General features: G+C 33.0%; 1 protein-coding gene across 2 annotated transcripts in view; it reads left to right on the top strand.

Moving 5' to 3' along the window:
* Window positions 1-18,253, top strand: part of LOC127698470 (uncharacterized) — a 35,888-nt gene that overhangs the window by 9,299 nt on the left and 8,336 nt on the right. For both annotated transcript variants that reach the window (XM_052201947.1, XM_052201948.1), the window contains exons 4-8: window positions 7,005-7,310; window positions 9,823-9,904; window positions 10,803-10,882; window positions 11,728-11,793; window positions 14,395-14,415. In XM_052201947.1, coding sequence (XP_052057907.1) covers window positions 7,005-7,310; window positions 9,823-9,904; window positions 10,803-10,882; window positions 11,728-11,793; window positions 14,395-14,415 — 555 coding nt within the window. The remainder of the gene's footprint in view (window positions 1-7,004; window positions 7,311-9,822; window positions 9,905-10,802; window positions 10,883-11,727; window positions 11,794-14,394; window positions 14,416-18,253) is intronic.

Consider the following 18,253-nt stretch of genomic DNA (forward strand, 5'->3'; position numbering starts at 1 on the left):
TTTTTGTTCGTTATAAATTACACCAAAGACTTTCTTTATTCAAAGAATAAGTTCGAAAGTACATAAATATTACCAATCCACCATGATAAAGAAGGTTTATAATGTAATGTCTTTCGGATTCAAATTATTAAATTTGGTTAGCGATGCAAAATTTTACAAAAACATCCGGCGAAAACAATATTTGTTTTATCTAACACTTTTTTGTCCATGACAGATATCATGAGTTTTTAGTAAAGATTGACATTTAAGACTCTAGTGTGAAATGAATTGCCTCTTTTACAAATGAATATTCGTGCACGTAGAGAAAATGTATAAATTACAATCGACAAAGGCACGTTTTTACTGACTTTTATGAAAAAGAGAACTTTCCATTTATACACAATATATTTTCAAGCAAGTACAATGTTATCTTACATGCATACAACTCCTCTGAAATCAATGGATCTCGTAAAATTTACGACTCCAGATTATCTTTCACAGTTGATTAATATTTGAAACATCGGTACTAAATATGTTATGCCGGAAGAAAGTAAAATAACAAAAATACCGAACTCCAAGGAAAGTTCAAAACGGAGAGTCCCTTATTAAATGGCAAAATCAAAAGTACCGAGCCACACCAAAGGGATATTACTAAAAATGACCTAAAAAGTAAATGTGATAATTTACAAAGACAAAATGAAAGAACACTATAACACGTAATTAAGATGATAAACAACGTCAGTACCTAGAATCTATACTTCAACACCATCATGCATTATTTGCGAAGTTGATACGGAATATTTATCAACAAGGTCTTGGTATCTCCCGATGAACTTTTATAGATGATGTTCTCTCACTAAATAGAATCATGTGCAAAACTGTGTAGCCGAGACCATTGATTGGCGCGCTAAAATATCCCATTGACTGGGTCAGATTAGGTGAACGTTCGTCTGTAACGCCCACAACTCACGACGTATTTATTACAGACATTTAAACTGTGGGGTCACCAAAGGGTCTCAACGCCTAAATAAAATAATTCGAAAAACTAATCAGGAATAACCTTTGTGTTTTGATTTATGTTGAATACTAAAATGTTCTTTACTTGTGTTTTTGTTATGTTTTGTTAATGAATTTTTATGATATCGGACGTTCTTTTCAGCAAAAAAGGATTTAACTGGCTTTAAAAGTTACAATGGATGTGTTGATTATTATCTTTTTTTTCGGACGTCAAAGCGATTTAACAATTGCGGTTGTCCAATTATGTCATCTTTAAACTTTTATCTGGTCAAAATATTATTTTAGAACGAATGCATGATCAACTTTAAAAAGTGTGCAAACACAAAACAAATAGACAAAATATACTTCTTTCCTGTCTTTTTCGTACTTGCAAGTTATTAGACAGTAAAAAGGCTATTTGGATCAAGCCTTGTGAAATTTGCATTACGTTTTTGAAAAGGTAAAATGTATAGTTTGGTGATCTTTTCTGCTAACTACTTTACTTGTGAAAAACCCTTGGCAACAGAAACATATTCAGCTTTTTTTTAATCGACCCAATTTACATAGTAATGAACGACTTCGTACATTTTATGATCGCAAATAAAATATGTATATAATATACTGTGCACTGTAGTTCGTATATATACTGAGACCCTTTGGCAACCCCATAGTTTAAATGTTTATAATAAATACGTCGTGAGTTGTGGGCGTTACAGACGAACGTTCACCTAATCTGACCCAGTCAATGGGATATTTTAGCGCGCCAATGAATGGTCTCGGCTACACTGTTTTGCACATGATTCTAATACAAAATTTGGTGACTATGTTGAACGAATCTATTCCACCGAACTAGAGATAAAGGATACTACAGATACAGTTAAGTCTGGCTCGTATCTTGACTTACATCTAGAAATTGACAATGAGGGTAGGTTGAAAACAAAACTTTACGACAAAAGAGATGATTTCAGCTTCCCAATTGTGAACTTTCCATTTCTATGTAGCAACATTCCAGCAGCGCCTGCATACAGAGTATATATCTCCCAATTGATACGATATTCCAGGGCTTGTATTTCCTATCATGATTTCCTTGATAGAGGATTGCTGCTCACAAGGAAGCTATTAAACCAAGAGTTCCAAATGGTGAAGTTGAAATCATCCCTTTGTAAATTTTACGGACGCCATCACGAGTTGGTTGACCGTTATGGAATAACCGTTTCACAGATGATATCGGATATGTTCCTTATGTCATAACTACAATACCCTTCCCTTTTCACGAATGTGACCTACCGAATTAGACTATTTACCATATTTGTAATAACATAAGCAACACGACGGGTTCCACATGTGGAGCAGGATCTGCTTACCCTTCCGGAGCACCTGAGATCACCCCCAGTTTTTGGTGGGGTTCGTGTTGCTTAGTCTTTAGTTTTCTATGTTGTGTCATCTGTACTATTATTTGTCTGTTTGTCTTTTTATTTTTGGCCATGGCGTTGTCAGTTTGTTTTCGATCTATGAGTTTGACTGTCCCTCTGGTATCTTTCGTCCCTCTTTTAGAAAAAGGACGAGACGTTCTTTGACATGACCCTAGTTCATCAACTTTCTGCTCAAACACTGGTGACGTTTTATAAAGTCTGAGTAGCAGCTGCAAGCTCTTGAATACCGAATGAGTTGGGAAATGTATATCCCATATGCAGGTGAAGTTCGTATATTGCTACTAAGGTGGGGGAAATTGATAATTTCGTTTGTCAGAGATTCTGGTACTGAGATGACCGCTTATGTCAAATTCGAGGTATAAGTCGAAAATGAGGAAGAGGACGCCGTGTCTGTTGTTTCTTTAATTTCTAGTTCTGGAGGATATTTTAGTGGCACTCTTTTTTGTGCATCGATCTTTTTCCTATTTTGGAAGAGGAACGCATTTTTTTAAAAATAAAATGTTTAACTAAATATCTTGAAAAATGCATTGCTTGTTTTGAAATTGAATGGAAAAAGTATCGAGATGACGATCAAAAGACGGTTGTCAATCAATTTAAGAAGGCGGGACAAACGCGAACATTGGTATCCAATGATTGGTCCACTGTACAAAGTGTTGTAGAACGACGATGCTCAAACACATCGAATGACATGGTCATAAATCAATGACAATGTTGTATAAATGTTCCAGACCATATGAGTATTTGGACCGTACGCGTACGGTCGGACTGTTCGCGTACGGTCTGCCTAATTTTAAGAAGTTGGTCAAGTTTATTAGATACAAATGTATATTACAGATCAACATAACTGAAATCTCGAATAAATATAAAAATTTCAATTGCAATTGAAATAAAAAACTTAATATTTTAAATATTTAAAAAAGTCACGTTAATTTAATCTGTTAATCTCCTGCATTTAGCATGTCACTAATACATGAAATTGAATTGTGCTCACTGAAATTGAAGTTATCGGGAGTAAACATGATGTGGGAAGAAAAGTTTTTTAAAATATTTAGGAACTTTACTACAAAAACTGCCAAACCAGCTGTTTACTTGTGGGAAGACTGATAGAATTAAAAATGTTTTGATAAACGGGAAAAGTGAGTCAGCTAGACACGCAAAATTGAAACTGCACATTAGAAAACAGAAAGAATTTCATTGCATGCTACCGCAAAACAAGCAAGTTTTTCTGATGCTAGCAATAGATGCAAATACAAAGGAACATGCATGAACAAAACATGTAAATGTAACATCTGACGTTCTTTGTGGCAGCAAGTGTCATCCTGGGCGAGAGTGCCAACATATGATTCAGATAGACAATTAAATAAATATTTAATTTCAATTGTTTGAATGTTTTCTTATTCACTTTATTCGTCTAATTATAATAATATCAATTTTTAAAACTCAATAAAAGATTTCGATAAATGTTTGTCTAAAATTAACCCATATGATCTAAATACATGTATGATCCAGCTCGTACTAGACCGTATGAGTATATTCATACGGTCCGACCGTACGCGCATGGTCAGACCGTACGAGTATACGCATACGGTCCGGACCGTACGCGTACGGTCCAAATACGCATACTATTGTTTCAGATAAGGGTGAAGGTTTGGTACCATTAAAACGTTTAAATCCGCTGCAATTGTTTGCACCTGTCCTAGGTCAGGAATCTGATGTTCAGTAGTTGTCGTTTGTTGATGTGGTTCATAAGTGTTTCTCGTTTCTCGTTTTTTTATATAGATTAGACCGTTGGTTGTCCCGTTTGAATGGTTTTACACTAGTAATTTTTGGGGCCCTTTATAGCTTGCTGTGCGGTGTGAGCCAAGGCTCCGTGTCGAAGACCGTACTTTGACCTATAATGGTTTACTTTTATAAATTTTGACTTGGATGGAGAGTTGTCTCATTTGCACTCATACCACATCTTCTTATATCTATATATGGTCTGGAACATAAACAACAAAAGGGGCTACTACATAATCACGATTGTGTAATCTTTATTTAAAATAAAGTTGAAATTGACAAGTAGCTTTGCAACCACGGTCATGATGATAGGTGTATTAGACTTTTGTTTCCATAAGTTATGTGGAAAATAAAAAGCAAGCTTCTATAATACAAAGGAACAAGTTTACCTGATTTTCAGGAAAAGGCGCGACAGAAACGGGAAGATATATAGTTTACATTGTGCCGTTTGTTTTCGCATTAACATATATACTCTTAGATTTTTCTTAGAGTTTATTTGCAAATGTATTTTGTATGGACTTTTGTAAACTTATATCTCCCAACTCTAGAAATTCTGTAATTCACAAATATTTTTTTATAGATACTTAGATGCAGTGACGTATAAAAATTGTAATTGAAGTTGTGTAATCTACAAGTTTCTCCCTTACAGATCTTTTTGTTTCCGTATTGTCAATGATTACTTACAATTCCTGGCGGGTGTTCATAAACAAATAAATAGTTTTCTGCTTCATTTTCCAGCATTTGTTGTACCAGCTATTTAGAATAAGACATGTAATAGTGCGAGCGAGTCATGGTATTCTATGGGCACATGTTTTTGTTAAAGATTTAATTTCAGTATTTGATATACTGTAAATTTAGGAAATTTTTTAATGTTTTAATTATTTTGAAAATTGTGACAGGAGAGTTTTCTCAACAATAGAAGCTTCCAATGTTATAGCATTATGTTATGCAGCATTTTTTTAAATTGCAATAATGTAATCTCTCATTGTCCACTTATCAACAATAATCAGTGGCGGAGGATTTTGAAAATGAACATTCTGCAAAACAAAATGCAGGAAATAAATATTGAACTGTGTACAAAAGCTGGGTCTTTTACACGAATATTGGTGTCAACAGACCTCAACAGATGAGGAGGAATAACAATCCTAAAAACAATTCCTTCTGACATTATCTCTATTTGACCATTCTACTGGGAAAATTCAAACATGCGTAATATGTCGATTGATTTGTAAATCAAATGACTGATAATATGGTTTTTTTCCCAAACACAGAGTTATCTTTTAACATGATGCATTCAATTCACTTTTAATATGTTGAAAGATATTTACCTCTTAAAATCAAAACATTGAAACACCTTCTTGATTTTTAAAGTAAAAAATCGGCGGTGTCTGCATTTATTTTAGAATCAATTATATTTTGATTACAAATATTGACTGTTTCATTGTTTTCCTCACATTAAGTTTTTCTATCGTACAAATTTGATTACAGATTGTTTTGGAGTTTCTGCATTATTGGGGAAAACTTCTGTGTTGACATGAATTATAATTGATATAGTAAAAATTTTTAAATCAATTTTTTTATAAAAATTTGAATTTTTCGAAATTATATGTTTTTCTACCCCAGGAATATATTACTTTAGCTGTATTTGGAAAAATCTTTCGGGTCCTCGATCAATGCCATTCAGCTTCGTACTTACTTTGGTCTTTTGAACGTTTTGATTCGAGCGTCACTAATGAGTCTATTGTAGGCGAAACGCGCGTCTGGAGTATAACATTTTATTCCTGGTATGTATGATGAGTTAGTTTAACCCTCTCCGAATTCGGGTTTGTGACAAAAACAAATAAAATTGAGTTGGAGTTTTCAGAAAATTTTTTCTCACATGATTTGTATATGATTCTACAGATATTTAAAGGGCCAGGGTCACATTGCACAATTCGGATTATTTCCAAAAGATAATTTTACTGAAAAGAGGCGACTCAAATTCTTTTTTTAATTTATGTTATAGTTGAGTCGATGTTTCCTTTTCATATATCCCACATCTCTTTAAAAGCTTGGAATTCAAGTTCCTTAATGGTATGTTCTATGGAAGGTCTTAAATAAACAACAATGGCCGTGTAAAGCATGACTGTTGATAAATTAATTCAAACTGAAAACAAAACAGCATACGCATTCAACTATTCATCCTAGCAAAAATAAGTTAGATGTATAATACCCTACTTTATTCATAAATATCTATTTACATTGCCATTTATAGTAATCCCTAATAGAAACTCATAGAAAACGACCTTTTGAAAACTTTGAAAATAACAAACGATTATGTTATCATATTCTTAATTTAACCCTTTCACAATAATTATTGTAAAAAGAAAGTGAATAACAATAGAAACATAAAACATTTTCATAGATTATACAATTCTGCAAAAAATGTAAAAAGGAATGAAATAAAAATGGATTATTCAACATTCCTTAACGCGCATCTGTCGTAACAAATTATAAGCCTGGTATTTTTATTTTTTTGTTTTCTATACAGCAATTCATATCAGTAAGGTTGGTGGTATTGTTGGTTAGACTATTTGTTTTGCCGTTTTAGACAGTTTTTTTGGTGCATGTTTTTGATGAGAATATATTTCAATTTTGAAACGGGGATTCATCTTGAAGCCATAAACAAAGTATTTTTTATAATTAATTACAAATTGAAATTATACCACGTCTTATCCTGATAACTAATAATCCTAGTAGCAGAGAGCGAACTATTTGAATAATATAATAGCTGTATCACAATTTATTTTTTGATTTAACTGAACTACTTAATCACAGGTTTTATGGCTGTTTATAGAGGTAACATTGATGCAGATTTGTGTCCTGGTTACCGATATATGCCAGTTAACTTCAAGTCAAATATAATTGAAAGCTGTATATTTCTGAAATCCAAATGCAATGGTGAAGGACAGCTGGTACATCACAATTGGTCGTTGGCAGAGGATACTGCTTGCACGTGTGACTTTTCGAACGGATATGCATTTATCCAAAAGCCAAAAAATAATTGTTATTGTGTGCCTTCCCAAGAAGACTGCTCTTGTTACAAGAAACAGTGTGGGGATAGCAATTACGTTCTATCACCAGGTAGGATATAAGAAACTTATAAATTTTACAAATTATGTACTATGATATATAGCTACTTCAGTACTCTTAGATAGGTACTCTTGTCTTTGTCATAAATGATTGTGTTGTTTTTGTTGTGCTAAATTCTGATTTGTCGGATTAATCACTTTTTTAATTTTTCATACTGTTCCACCGGGTTCAACCCACCATTTTTTCTTAAAATGTCCTGTTCCAAGTCAGGAATATGGCAATTGTTATCACATAGTCCGTTTTTATGTATGTTGGCGTTTGTTTTTGTAGCAGTTCAGTGTTTCTGTTGTTCCATTTTGTTTCCTCTTATAGTTGATGTGTTTCCCTCAGTTTTGGTTTGTGACCCGGATTTGTTTCAGTTTAATCGATTTTTGACTATTGAACAGCGGTATACTACAATTGCCTTTATTTCGAATGATGTACTGTTTCACCGTTTTCTCAAGTTAGAATATTGGTTTCATTTATCAAAAACATGTATAATCCGCAATTTTGTGTATGTGTCTGTCCCAAGCAAGACGCCTGTAATACAGTACTTCATTTTGTTGCGGTCCGTCATATTTGTTTTTGTTTCATTTAATTTGCTTGTCAGGCCTTGGTTTTCTGTTTTGAGGTGCCACCAATTTTGTTGTCCTAAGCCATTCCATCTTCCAAGAGAAAACGTGCTGATCTTGTAAGGCCTGTTTTCTATTAAACAAATTGCCACAAAAGTTTTTAAGAAAAAATGGAGTGAACCTCGCACAATTTTTATGCAGAAATTGATCTTGCCATTAATGCCATACTCTACGGCATGTGTTTTGTATTTTTAAAACACTTTTGACGGTTGTATTGTGACCTGCAGTTGTCTACATCCTTGGCTTTCGTTCTTTTTGTGGATAGTTGTCTAATCGGCAATCAAACCAAATTTCCTTTTTTTTTTAGATGACATGGCATTTTCCAAAACAATTTTTCATCTCGGTCCTGCCTTAAGAGGTTGATATTATATCATGACAAAAATAATACATAAAGTGTTATTCAAAATGTTGGTTTTTATCTCCAATCAGATCGTTAAATTTCTCGTATAAATCGTTTTACATTTGTCATTCCATGACCTTTTATAGCTTGCAATGGGTTTGCTCATTGTTGAAGGCTGTACGGTGACCCATTGTTGCTTACTTCTACGTCATTTGGTCTCTGGAGAGTTGTCTCATTAGCAATTATACCACATCTTCTTATTTTTATATTGAACATTCCTTTTGAAAAGTAGATTATCCGAAATCTCCCCATACAATGCTAATTCAAACGTTTATGAATTTGTACAAAAAATCATATTATTAGATAAATCACATTTTTTCTGTATTTAGATGAAATGGCTAACAAAATGAATTGCATTCTTGTCTAAAACTTGCATGATTTGCTAATATTTAACATCCAAAGTTGTGGAAGACCATCGATCTAACTTAAATGTAGATTAAGATTGGTTATGTTTTTATTTGCTAATGGCAAATTTTTCATCTGAGATATTAAGATTTAAAAAAAAATAAGAAGAAAAAGAACTGAATGAACTTTACAACTCGAGCTTGTTTTCTCAGAATACTTGTTTACCATTTCATGTGTTTTTTAAGTTATACTTAAGACACTTCATGGCAGTTTAATTTTACGCGAATAGTGTTTTAATGCTTTTCTTTTAGGTAATTGATCTGTTAAACTAAATCATCGTTGATCCTCTCATCTACTAAGAATGATAACGTTATCTTAACATTTGTTATAATATATGTAAAAATTTGGTGACTATGTTCATCGAATCTATTCTGATGAACTTTAAATAAAGGATAATACAAATATTTTTTGGTCTACTTATACAATATCTTGACAGTTAGGATCGGTGGAAATCAAAATTTTATAATAAATAATGGGAAAAAGGTCAACTTATATTCGACAGTTTACGCAAGCATTATCATTTTGTTGACCGTTATAAACTATTTGTGTCAAAGTTGACAACGAATATGTTGCACTTGTCGAATCAATAATTTCTTCAGCTTTTTTTTTCGTTTATTTTCAATTGATAAGACCGAATGTGACCAATATTTTGCCTGTCTAGAGCAGCACTATATAAACCACTAATGGAGAAGGAAAGATGATGATGATGATGATGATGATGATGATGATGATGATGATGATGATGATGATGAGGAGGAGGAGGAGGAGGAGGAGGAGGAGGAGGAGGAGGAGGAGGAGGAGGAGGAGGAGGAGGAGGAGAAGGAGGAGGACGACGACAAGGACGACGACGACGGCGGTGAAGATGATGATTTCTAGCACAAAGAAATGTATTAAAGACAAAAAAATTCTATATAATATCGAAATATAATCCGGACACAAAAACATTTATCTCTTCCCAAATGTAAAACGTGACATTCAAATAAACTTAATGATCGGTCATCCATACGATTAAAGAAGAAACGAGAGATATTTATTAATGTTACCAATGCTAATTAACAGTCTTCATGTAAATATCTTGCCATTTCAGATTACAATTGCAAAATATCCAAACTAGTAAAGACACAGTCTTTGGATTCACATAATTTTCAATGTCACGCTTACCCAGACAGGTAAGGTCAAATTTAAGTTTCAAATTTCGAAATGATCTTCCTGAGCAATCAGCAGTACACATTTCATATATTAAGGGATATGTCATTCAAACTTTGGACTCTAGCGTACATGATATGGTTACCGCATATGATATAGACTAAGTGAAAATGGGATTAATAAATAATTTGCTTTAAGGCATGTTTAGATTATTCAATCTATTGATTTTTTTCTTTTGTGTTAGCTTGTTCCCCTAGATGAAGCCAATATAAAAAGCGTCCGTCAGGCATCGACATGCCTAATCATGTCGTGCCATAACGGATTCAAGTCGAGACTAGTAGATACAAGTGTATCCGTCAGAGAGTTTCAATCCAGAGGTTTACTCCTCTTTAAAATACTGGTGGTAAAAAGTCTTGTTTGGTGAGGGATCCCAATAACGTCCAATTGAATATACTACAACGGAACTGTTTGGCTGCAGACACGTCTATATCATGTATAATCTGTAAGTGAAGAAATCCAAAAATGTATCTACTGTTATAAAATATCATCAGGTTTGTACTTACATGATCAACACGTCGGGTGCCACGTTTATCTCAGAAGAAACTTTTTATAACATTTTACATCTTGCAAAAGCATTTTGGTAAAATTACGAAAAATATGAAACAATTATCACAGGAAAGCACAATGAAATAAAAATAATTGGAACAAACCACTCTTAAAACCAAAGCAAGAATCGGTGCTACAAAGGTGATGGAGGCTCCACGAAATTACTTGTGTTAAATACTCCTTAAATAAGATGCTTATTCTACAGTATAATTTTATCAAAAGAATGCATGTTTTTAAATATCTAGTTGAAACTTTATTCTAACATTTTTAAGATATTGTTTACAATCTGCTTTTTTTTCATTGATTTTTACACAGAATTCAGTTGCAGACAAATGATAGAATGAAATCGATATCGCCTTGTTTGTCAGATTGTATTATGAAAGTTCCATTCAAGGGTAAGATATATTTCTAAAATACGCTTTCTCTAAACCGAATTGGTTTTGTATACATTTTCCTTTTTATTTTATTAGTAATTCATATATTTAATTCTTCTTTTTACCGCGGACCATGGGGGAAACTTGACTTTAGGCAAAGCACAAAATAATTTTCTACAGTAAAATACATTTATGTTTGTTATGTACGGGGAAATAAAGAGGCCGATATAAGTGTTAACAGGCAAAAGTTTTATATTCTCTTGTTAAGAACTTTATGCTTGATTTAAAACATGTAAGCACACTTTTATATATCATTATTTTACTGGTATCTGTAAAAATTCGTCTCCAACTCAGATATTAAAAAGTATAAACACTTTTTTATGGAACCAATTAATTGCACACACTTCTATGTTCAATAAGTTAGTCCACTGATAGAGATTGAAATCGAGAAAAGGGTTGCGAAATACGAAAAGTAGTTCATATTATATGTCTTTGTAAAGCCAGGAAGCTCGAAAGTCGTAATTTTGGTCTAAATGTTTTGTCCTCTAAATGAATTGATGTTGTTGGTAGGTTTCAGTGAAATTCCTAACTATTACAGACTCGAAATTGTAACATACATAGATGGTAAGTTGATCTGTAGCTGCTTTGTTTGGTTGCTTCCTGAAGTGTACCATTCATCTGCTTTTATTCAGATGTAGGAGATTCAAAGAAAACTTTCTAGACGATATGGTCAGTTCAAATATGATAAGAAATGAACTTCTGGTAAATGTCAATAATGGTCCCTTTATGTTTAGATTGGCGTTTTTTATTTGAATTGATATGCACCTTTCTCTTGTATGTTTGATTTAGTTTTCTTTTTGTTTTAGATAGAAGTCTTTTAGAAAAAAAAATTGATTATGCGAAAACGATGGTAGCTATGGCGCTACCTTTAAGTAGGTATTTTATTTTACATGATCAATTTCTCAAAATAAAATATCTGCGAACGAGACAATGGTTATGATAAGGTTTACTTGAGAAATCACAATTATCTTTTCTACAAAGATTATAAAATTCAGTTTTGTACCCATCACATACTTTCTATTTTTTATATTTCTGAGAGCAAATAAAATCCATAATTTTGCAACTTACCTACTGATTTCGTCTAACTTGTGTTTTAATTTTTTCATAAAAAAATTGGTTTCCAACACCAACGAAAACGTTTATATGCTCCTTTTTTAAAACTGTTAAAGTGCGTTTAACATAATGTTTGTGGCTTGCGGATTTGTAATAGATCCCTGATTTCTTACCTAAATCATCAACAGATACGTGTACGTTGTACTCTATGGATATGTTACACTCTCAAACGTGTTCATCCCCTAAACGAGCGTGCTTCGCCCAAACGTTTCCATTTTGCTCAAACGTGTCCTTAAATTCACATTCACTCAAAAAAAACAATTTCATTCCCCAAAACGTGTCCGACTTTATCTTTTCAAACAAAACATATCTAGTTACGACGCCACAATCCTTCAGAAAATTTTGCCCTAATTTGGACCATGTGACGTTAGACACATCGTCAATCCTCTGTTACAAAACAACATGGTCTCCAATGGTTGAATTTTCACTTCCTAATATTCTTTTTAATTACCGAGAAATTCAGAGCAGGAAAACCAGTCTGCAAATGAATGTTCAAATCAACACTGGAATTACTGAATACTTAAATTATCTCTTAATGTATCAAGTCGAAATCTTTACGAAAATCTATGAACAAGGACAGAATCATAATGAAGGTATTTAAGTTGAATTAAAGAATATTATTATGAATAACAGATTTTGTTTTAAACGTCAAATTGAACATGACTTTCCAAGTGTTTTCTGTTGATCTATGCTGCAGCTCAAAATAAATGTCAGCAAGTATAAAGAGCTGTTTTCATGACATTTGAAGGTTTCAACTCAGTTGTATACTTTCCGCCGCTAGTCAATAAGCACTAATATCTCCTTATTTTTGTGTTTAATTAAAGCAACAACTTACCTTAGCTAGAGTAAGGTTGCACCAGAGTTTCCGACCCATAGTTGTCATTATCATTCAGAGCATTCGTTCGTTGTGTGATCAGGAGCATTACACAGTTTCAGTATCAAGAGGCAATTTAGTCAGTCTCTTGTTGCAAAATCCTACAAGCCGCCCATTTCATAGAAAATCTCTATTTTGAGAGAAAAAATACCGAGGTGGCATTAAAAAGTCAAAGTTGGATAAAAACAGACTACACAATGGCGAAAATTAAAAACGACGACATGAAAAACAACAATAATAATCATCACATAGAACACCAAATAATGATCAACACGAACCCCAACAAAAAACCGGGTAAAACATAGATATTCCATAACGGTCAACCAAACCATGATGGCGACCGTAACACTTTCGAAGGGATAACTTCAACTTTACCGTTTGAAATCCTCGCAATATCGCCCTTGTAAGTAGTTTATCGTGTCTTCAAATATCCTTATAATCTTCTGGTATGGACTTGGTTTCATGGTCATGGTAGAATAACCGTTTTTGTCAAGCTTGCGAAATTATTTCGGAAAAGCGAGACATATCGATTCTAGATTCCGTCGTCGGGGGCGTCAACATTTAGGTTAAGTCTGTGGTTAAATTTTTTGTTTAGACATTGATAACTTTGTCAAACCTACATGGAATATTATGAAATTTGGACAGAAGCTTTTTTATGACCAACATACTGTATCCAGAGCAAATTTTTTAAAACATTTATATTCTTTTCTCCGTTTTTTACTGATAAATGGACTTAGTTTTTTTTACAGTTTACAAATAGATACAGTCTGGATATAAAGTTTGTTACACATCAATTAATTTGTTAAACCTTCATAGAGTTTTATGAAACTTTGGCAGAAGCATTTTAATGTTTAAGAGATAATGTCTGAAGCAAACATTTGAAAATATATTTTATTCGTTTTAAGTATTTTTCTGATAGATGGACTGTTTTTTACAGTTAACAGACAGTCGAGGGTTAAATTTGTTTGACATGATAAATTTGTTAACCTTCATGGATTGTTATGAAACTTGGACAAAATTTAATCTTCAAGAGCAAGACATTTCAGCTAAACAAAAAGTGTGATGTTTTTTTTTTAAATTCTGTATTTTACTGATAAATGGACTCACTTTTTAAGTCAACATTACACTTTTACACTGACAGCAGCAATCTCACGCGAAACACCGGGTTCCCCGGAACCCCTAACAATTTTTTATCAAGATGAAACATTTGGCCATTTGAAATATGGACATGATCAGGCCTTTCTGAAAGGATACGTTTGAGCGTTTTTCAACAAATAGTCTTGTTTGAGCAGACAGTGTCGTCATATGGACACGTTTGAGGATTTGGATACGCTGTAAAGTGTAAGGTATATAGTTAATTCGTTACTTATATTCCTTTGTATTAAGCAAAAAGTGTTTTACTGTTATTAGTTATATATTAGAAATCATTAAAGCTGTGAACCAAATACTGGAATTATTTTTATTAATTTAAAATGTATTTTTTTAGGTTTAGTTTGTCTGATATTTTGTAAGTATTTTTAATTCGAATTTGTATAATGAGAACTATCTAAAAATCATATGGATCGTATACAAATACATTCAGAATATTTATTAAATGCAAAGATTCTAAACACGATTGACAGGTGTTCATTGATAATAATACTGTAAACCAACTAATTTTCGCGCATACTATATTTCTAGTTTTGCACTTTCTAGTTGGCTTCGCGGCGATTTATTTTCTTTATATTTATATAAGGGAAGATCGCAGTTTAACATTTTTGCGACGATTTATAAAGCGTTGTTTTTCTTACCGTGAAAGTCGCGATCATTACATGGTTTACAGTGAACGTGTAAAGTACTTTTGTTTTGATATGAACGTTAAAAATGTCTATTGTAGACAAAACTTACGTTTGGCGTACTTAATTATTAGCATTGTATATTTGATGCGTATTCTCAACCACTGGGTTGTTTCAACTGCCGGTGGACATTTCGTCACCGAATGTATCATCTGGTCAGTAGACTGCATTTCTATGCATTTTTAATTACCAACATTAATTTTGAAATACTAAGGTTTTTTACCTCAATGCTTAGATGACCTTATCAAGATTAGCACCTTTTTTTTGCGGTGGTTCATCGCTGTTAGAGTGTTTTGTTTTTGATTTGGCCTTCGAAATAGTTTTAATCGAGCTCCGCTTATGACTTTTTTTGTAGACGAACTGTTTATGAAAAATGTAATAGTATCAAAAACATTAAGGTGTTTCCTCCGGGGATCTATGGCCTTAGAAACATTGGGAACAATTGATTTTTTTTATCAATTTTTGTTTTGTTTTTGTGTTTTTTGGAGGGGTGTTTGCCGTACTTAATCGTAAGCCTGGTATGTTTGATGGGTTTTGCTTTAGTTTAAAGTGTTGTTCTTTGTGCTTTCTAATTTTTCATTGTTTCTGATGTTTATACAGTCTTGCCTGTCCTTTGTCATGAATATAATGTTGCAATTCAATTTCAAAATTTCACATTTGGTCATGCTATAGATTTGGAATATTTACATGACCGATGATTTATGAATTTTGTGATGTCTAAGTATTATAAAAAATCAATAAACAATTAACTAATGCGTCATGCTTAATCACTTGATATAGCTCATTAACGTATCAAGGTTTTTTATAGGGTATATGTTGTTTTGTATAGGGTATATGTTGTTCTTGTATCTTGATAAGGCCTCTAGCCTTTGTCAGTCTTGTATTATTTTTAATTTTAGTTTCTTGTGTACAATTTGGAGTTTAGTATGGCGTTCATTATCACTGAACTAGTATATATATTTGTTTAGGGGCCAGCTGAAGGACGCCTCCGGGTGCGGGAATTTCTCGCTGCATTGAAGACCTGTTGGTGACCTTCTGCTGTTGTCTGTTCTATGGTCGGGTTGTTGTCTCTTTGACACATTCCCCATTTCCATTCTCAATTTTATTCCTCCGTCTTTAGTTTTCTATGTTGTGCTTATCCTGTCGACGCAGCGGTCTCTCTCCTTTTAACGTTCGTGCGATTCCCTCAGTTATAGTTTATTATCTTGAATTTTCTCATCCTAATCGTTTTAACAGATTTGAACATCGGTAATTACAAACTACTGTAACTTTAACTGAATTTTTGACGAGTTATTAGAACTACTGGGTTGATGCATTAGCTGGTGGATGTTTCGTCCCAATAGTTTGCACCCCAGTGCAGATATAAAATCTCATTCACACAGTCATTCTCTTAAACTTATTGTTTATAAAATGTTGACATATTCAAAACACAATGATTTTTCCATCTGTAAGCATAGATGGGCTTATCAAAAGTTGGTAAAACTATTTGGACTTTTAAATGCTCTTCAACTTTGTATTTGATATTGCTTTCGAATTGCCAAGAGACGAGCACCAATAGCGTACTTCATTATAAGTGTATTATCTTCGATGAGTTTTTTCTAATCAATATTCTTAAAAGTTTGAACATATGTATTAATTTGAAAAGGTGTTTGAAAGTAGTACATGTATATATTGTTTTATTAAATAATTTAATTTCCCATATATTAATCAAAAGTACTATTTCGCCCAAGACAGTATTGTAGTAAAACGGAACACAGTCTTGCTTTCCGTAACTAGAAGGAGTGACAGCTAACAATTAACCTAAACACTAAACATCAGTGAGAAGGATTCAGCCTATTGACTCGTTAGAGAAGTGACAATGATTTATGATTGGACGGCAATGTGTCGGTAAAGCGTGGTAGTCATTTGAAGTTAAAGTCGTTATGTTTAAAAAAGTATTGCGATTGAAAAAGACAAATAGGTGTTGCATTATAGCATAAAAATATTAAGCCATCAGAAAAAGATTTGAATTTATAGTTAAATTTGGAATTTTCATTTGCATATACAATAGTAAGCTATCGGTAACAAGGAGCGTGTCTTAAATTTATTGCACCGAAGTGTGGCGATATGCGCATAAGAACAAGAGTAAAAATCAATAAAATTCTAAGCCCCCGCTTGTACTTTCAAATTTCAATGTTCAATGAATTTTAAAATTTGGACCAAAACCCTTATTTGATATAAACACCTTGATTTTTCAAAAAAACAAAAATATAGAAACATATATTATTATTTATGGCCCACGAAGTATATATCTTAGTTCATTTTGTTGTTTAAAAAATAAAAAGGTTGAAAAAAATAATGAATTAAATTAACTATTTTCTTGTCATTGGTACTAAAAATTGACAATGTTTAATTTTGGATACATAAAGTGACAATATGTGTCAGCGGTTACAATAAACAGGATAATATTTAATACCGAGTTTTCGCACGAATCCCCAATGCCAACCGTCTTCTCATTCCTTGGATCAAACTTTGAATTTGGCGTTGTAGAAGTCTGTGCCATTCCTGATGCAGAGCTTGTTTTCAGGCGAGATTCTGAACTGGTTGTACTCTACCCCGTACACGACGACCAATTATGTTCCAGATGTGCTAAATGGTGTTCATATCCCGAAGCGTTTCAAAGCGATCTACAGGACAGTGCATGGATGGGTAACCAATGACCTTTCAACAAAATTTTGTTCGAAAACGGATTTCGTCTTACTAGTCTTCCTAAAGCAGCATCTTCCCGAGCAGATGTTTTTCGGGGGTTTCCAGTACTGCGCTTGTCTTGAGCAGCATTCGTGAGTGGATCAATGCTTTCGTACAAGACGACTGATGATTGTGTAATGATGCCCCATCTGCATTGTTATCTGTATCAGTGACATGGCAGCCTTTCTCGTCCTAATAGTTTGCCATCTTTTCTCATTTGAGAGTTGTGATGGGCTCATGACTATAATTTCGTAAGTCAAATTGTAAAACTATTGTGTTAAAGTTATAACAATTTGCAAACGTGGTAATAATAGTGAGTTTTCTCCTAGTTGTGGGTACCATAATGCACGTGCTAGTTATGACTTTTACGGTAGACAAAATCGTTGGGACACAGGTATGATATCAAAAAAGGTAAACATTATCAATAAATTTTTAAATGACGAAGCATGTCCGGGTATTATTTACTAGTCATTTGTTCAAGGTGGTGTGATTTTTTTTTTTCACGTGTATATATCATAAAAAGTTCACACAATAATGAATGTGTATATAGATTCAAGTTAATTTGAATACAACTTATGCAAGAGAAGTTTACCGATGTTCAAATTTTATAAACCGATTAACAAAACTAATCAAGATAACAGACAGAAACTGATGGAATCAAGTAAAATGTAAAATTATAGATCTTTGCAGGAAGTTTTTTGTTTTGTTTTTGAAAAGGTTTTGTATGAATTCTTCTTCATATGCAAATAAAAACCCATGGTAATACCCATGGTCTGTTCAAAT

The sequence above is a fragment of the Mytilus californianus genome, unplaced genomic scaffold (genome assembly GCF_021869535.1).
Source record: "Mytilus californianus isolate M0D057914Y unplaced genomic scaffold, xbMytCali1.0.p SCAF_4, whole genome shotgun sequence".
Classification (NCBI taxonomy): domain Eukaryota; kingdom Metazoa; phylum Mollusca; class Bivalvia; order Mytilida; family Mytilidae; genus Mytilus; species Mytilus californianus.